Source organism: Tachysurus fulvidraco, chromosome 26 (assembly GCF_022655615.1).
Source record: "Tachysurus fulvidraco isolate hzauxx_2018 chromosome 26, HZAU_PFXX_2.0, whole genome shotgun sequence".
NCBI classification, from domain to species: Eukaryota; Metazoa; Chordata; class Actinopteri; order Siluriformes; family Bagridae; genus Tachysurus; species Tachysurus fulvidraco.
Window position 1 is genome coordinate 16717538 of NC_062543.1, and position 5000 is coordinate 16722537.

The window sequence follows — 5000 nt, forward strand, 5'->3', positions numbered from 1 at the left end:
AACAGAGGAAGGTGCAATGATGGAGGGAAGAATAATACCATCCCCTTCATCACTCACTACAGAGAGAGAGAGATAAAATGTAGACAAATCTGATGGTCTGGCATGAGTGTGTGTGTGTGTGTGTGTGTGTGTGTGTGTCCATCTCACCACTGGAGCTCTGAGTGAGTGAGTCTTCCTTCTTGCCTGTGACTGGCTGGCTCGGGGGCGGGGGTGGAGGCATAAGCTTAGCGTCAATGTCCTCAGAGTCAGCATCATAATCATCCTCATCATCTACACACAATACGTGCACACAAAAGAAAAGAACATGATCTGAACAAGTTCTGAAACAGTCATTTGTGTGTTTCTGTGTTTGTGTGTGTATGTGCATGCGTGTGTGTGCGTGCATGTGTGTGTGTGCGTGTGTGTACCTGTTCTATGTGACAGTTGCATGCTACTCATGGCTTGTTTGTATTTTCGAGTTTCATCTTCAGCAACTTCACTGATATCTGAATAATCCACTGCATCATCAGTGCTCTTCACCCAGCCTACAAACACACACACACACACACACACACACACACACACACACACACACACACAATAAGTTGCTGGTTTCTTCAATATACCTCCCACATTGGCCTCACACCCTCTCTCTCTTACACACACACACACACACACACACACACACACACCGTCTGCATCAGTGCTCTGCTCGCTGTCCTCCTCAGTGGCTGTGATCTCTGTAATGAGCGCGCCCAGACCCAGAGAGCCCAGACCTGCCAGGTGCTTTTTACTTTCCTGAAAGAATGCCAAAGAAAGGGAGACAGAAAAAAGGCGGGAAAAGGACAGATAGAGACAATAGTGCCAGTGAGATATTACTCATATATACTATTAAATATTACTCATTTTATTCTTTCTATAATTTCCTCTTTTATACTGACAGGTAATTACTATTGTCTCTGCTCACCGTGTCCAGGACGCTGTCATCCTCCAGCTGTCCATCCTCATTGATGTTTCCGAACAGGAAGCCCGTCAGGTGGAAGGGACGGTCCTGATCGTCCTCACTGTCTGAGTCGGACATTCTGGACAAAATCAACCAATCAGCAAACAGAATGAACTTCCAGCAACAGAGTTACAGTGACCTGCAGTCAGTATGTTGTGTATGTTGTGTTACAGTGACCTGCAGTCAGTATGTTGTGTTACAGTGACCTGCAGTCAGTATGTTGTGTTACAGTGACCTGCAGTCAGTATGTTGTGTTACAGTGACCTGCAGTCAGTAAGTTGTGTTACAGTGACCTGCAGTCAGTATGTTGTGTTACAGTGACCTGCAGTCAGTATGTTGTGTATGTTGTGTTACAGTGACCTGCAGTCAGTAAGTTGTGTTACAGTGACCTGCAGTCAGTATGTTGTGTATGTTGTGTTACAGTGACCTGCAGTCAGTATGTTGTGTATGTTGTGTTACAGTGACCTGCAGTCAGTAAGTTGTGTTACAGTGACCTGCAGTCAGTATGTTGTGTTACAGTGACCTGCAGTCAGTATGTTGTGTTACAGTGACCTGCAGTCAGTATGTTGTGTTACAGTGACCTGCAGTCAGTAAGTTGTGTTACAGTGACCTGCAGTCAGTAAGTTGTGTTACAGTGACCTGCAGTCAGTATGTTGTGTATGTTGTGTTACAGTGACCTGCAGTCAGTATGTTGTGTATGTTGTGTTACAGTGACCTGCAGTCAGTAAGTTGTGTTACAGTGACCTGCAGTCAGTAAGTTGTGTTACAGTGACCTGCAGTCAGTATGTTGTGTTACAGTGACCTGCAGTCAGTATGTTGTGTATGTTGTGTTACAGTGACCTGCAGTCAGTATGTTGTGTATGTTGTGTTACAGTGACCTGCAGTCAGTAAGTTGTGTTACAGTGACCTGCAGTCAGTATGTTGTGTATGTTGTGTTACAGTGACCTGCAGTCAGTAAGTTGTGTTACAGTGACCTGCAGTCAGTATGTTGTGTATGTTGTGTTACAGTGACCTGCAGTCAGTATGTTGTGTTACAGTGACCTGCAGTCAGTATGTTGTGTATGTTGTGTTACAGTGACCTGCAGTCAGTATGTTGTGTATGTTGTGTTACAGTGACCTGCAGTCAGTAAGTTGTGTTACAGTGAGGAGAAACACAATAATGTAAATGTAGGTAAAATACACAGATCTATGTAATGAATGGGGAAAGAAGTATTTGTGGTTTCTGTGTCCTGTTTAATGCAGCAGATCGACAGTAAATCAGACAGTAAATCAGACAGTAAATCAGACATTAAATCAGACAGTAAATCAGACAGTAAATCAGACAGTAAATCAGACATTAAATCAGACAGTAAATCAGACAGTAAATCAGACATTAAATCAGACAGTAAATCAGACAGTAAATCAGACAGTAAACCAGACAGTAAATCAGACATTAAATCAGACTGGACTTATAAAGTCAGTAAAAACTTCCTGACCTCTCTGAGCTGTTTACAACAAGGCCGTGACTAAATCCTCGGACTCGAGTTTACGGTCCCCCGCCGCATGAAGCCCTTCCTCTGGGACGCGTCCTCCGAGTCTCCCGCTCAGACACCTCACCTCATTCAATGGCGTCTTTAGCACAAAAGCATATTCACCTGCACGCTCCTTTACAGACAGTTAATTACTGTTAATTACTGTTAATTACTGTTTGTTCAACATAATTACAACTATTAAAGAAATCCTGCAGAAATAATCTGAATATTCAGCACAGTTAGCTAGCCGTAGTGTTTACGGTGCCTGCATCCGGTTTCCGCTACAACCAGACTTCCGGTTTGCAAGGACCGCCCACAAAGGACATTTATATTAAACATATTTCATTTATACATTAGATTAAATATATTTAATTATATAAAATACATTTATATAATATTTAATGATCTAAAATAAAGTCCTGTTCACAGTTAATGCAGTGTGTTTTGTATCAACAGGACTATCTGTATTCTATACAATCTTTTTACACTTTATTCATTTTTATTGCTGTTATTAATAAAATAAACATAAATGATAATCTAGGACTTTTACTAACATTCTTGTGTCACAGTTTATTATTTCACAATTCATTCAATTAGTTTAAAAAGTTATCCAGATTCTTTTTTTTATCTAAATTACATGCAATAATGAAATGTGTGGAGAAAAAATTAACTGAGTGGAAAATAATAGTTTTTTAATAAATTCCAGTTTAGATATATTTGTATAGTGGTTTTAACAACTGACGTTGTCTCAGAGCAGCTTTACAGAACATAAACACAGAAAAAAGGGTTATTATGAAGAATAATATAAAGATTAATATAATACAAAATACAAGATTAATATTAGATTTATATAAATGTGTATGTATTTATTATGTATTTATCCCCAATGAACAAGTCTGAGGTGACTCAGGTGACTGTGGGGAGGAAAAACTCCAAGGAACCTTGAGAGGAACCAGACTCAAAGGGGAACCTCATCCTCATGGTTTATGTAAGAACATTTATTTCTTAAATCATTTATTTCTTATAGAATTAAATCATGTTTAAAACGAAGAATAAATAAATGTGAGGCTGTGTTCAGCAATCGTGATCAGTGACTGGTTGTTGGGAATAATGTTAGTTAGTTAGTGAAGTGAATCTTCTCTGTCTCCTGGTGTATCAGCAGCTGTGGTGTGAGCTGGAGCTCTGTACCGAGTCACTACATTTGTCACTAGGCTCTTTTTTAATTAAAGTCTCTACAAAGTCTCTTTTCACTGTTTTCAGTTTCTGTTATAGACTGTAAACTTTTTTATTATAAAATATTTTACTGCTCCTTTATTTCTTTACATTCTTACTTCTCTGTTTGATAATGTTCATGTTTATTCATGTATATTTTTCTTCTTCTCTTTTATTCCTGCTTTCATTTTTAACATATAAACTTTAACGTTAAAGTTTGGTATCAGAGAATTTTTATACATTTAAATACATAAAATCTGTTGTGGTTTCTGACTCTGCCCTGAGATAATGAGAGTTAATGAGTGAATGAGTGAGATAATGAGTGAATGAGAGTGTGTGTGTGTGCCCTGCGATGGGTTGGCACTCCGTCCAGGGTGTATCCTGCCTTGATGCCCGATGACGCCTGAGATAGGCACAGGCTCCCCGTGACCCGAGGTAGCTCGGATAAAGCGGTAGAAAATGAATGAATGATGAACGAAATGTCCTTCATGTAAATCTCAGGTTATGATCAGCAGCAGACAGGAGACAGACCCAGGAGAAAACTGGAGATCGGCCGCGACCACTGTGGTGAGTTTCGGGCCGCTCCTTGCCAGCCAATGCCCTACTGCCAGCCTGAAGCAGGACTATCTGGGGAGAGGAGGGGGCTGGAATGGTGCCGAGCCCTAAAACCCATGGTTGAGCCCATACCCACCGAGCCACAAGACAACTATCCCTAGCTAGCAGGCTGAAGCCTACATTCTGCCACCACTCTCTGAGAGCCCCAAGTCAAAGTTGAAGTTAATGGCAGGCCAATCATCACCATGCTAAACTCAGGGATCATGGTGACCCTCGCCCAGCCTGGAGCCCTCCCCCATTTATCCAAGCATGCCGGGACCCTCGAGGTCACCTGTCTCCATGGCTTTGAGAGGCTGGGCAAGGATCTTGTCGCGCTGCTTACGAATTAAGCCCAGGACTATGAATACATCCTTGAATACATTATGCCACCCATTATCCTGAGACAGTCCCACATCAGTAGGCCACCTCCCAGAACATTGCCAGGGAGCCCCTCATGCTCTTCAGTTAAGTGGGTATACCAAAAGACATACTCACCGACCAAGGTATGCTCTTTGTGTCTAGACTAATGGTGAATTTGTGTTGGCTGTTGCAGATGGATGGACTAGAAGAGCGGTTCAACCAAATGCTGAAGAGGATGTTGAAAAATGTGGTAGATGAGGAATGGTGGAACTGGGACCTCCTTGGTCCCTACATCCTGTTTGCCGTACAAGAGACCCCGCAAGCGTCGACTGGCTTCCCCC

General features: G+C 41.8%; 1 protein-coding gene across 2 annotated transcripts in view; it reads right to left on the minus strand.

Annotated features, from left to right (window-relative positions):
* taf1 (TAF1 RNA polymerase II, TATA box binding protein (TBP)-associated factor) overlaps positions 1-2780 on the minus strand; it is a 21412-nt gene extending 18632 nt beyond the window's left edge. For both annotated transcript variants that reach the window (XM_047809198.1, XM_047809197.1), the window contains exons 1-6: positions 2458-2780; positions 947-1061; positions 672-777; positions 408-524; positions 148-270; positions 1-56 (exon numbers count right to left, since the gene is read on the minus strand). The exon at positions 1-56 is cut by the window's left edge and continues 183 nt beyond it. In XM_047809198.1, the coding sequence (XP_047665154.1) occupies positions 1-56; positions 148-270; positions 408-524; positions 672-777; positions 947-1060 (516 nt within the window). In that variant the 5' untranslated portion in view covers position 1061; positions 2458-2780. The remainder of the gene's footprint in view (positions 57-147; positions 271-407; positions 525-671; positions 778-946; positions 1062-2457) is intronic.
* Positions 2781-5000: the final 2220 nt, after the last annotated feature.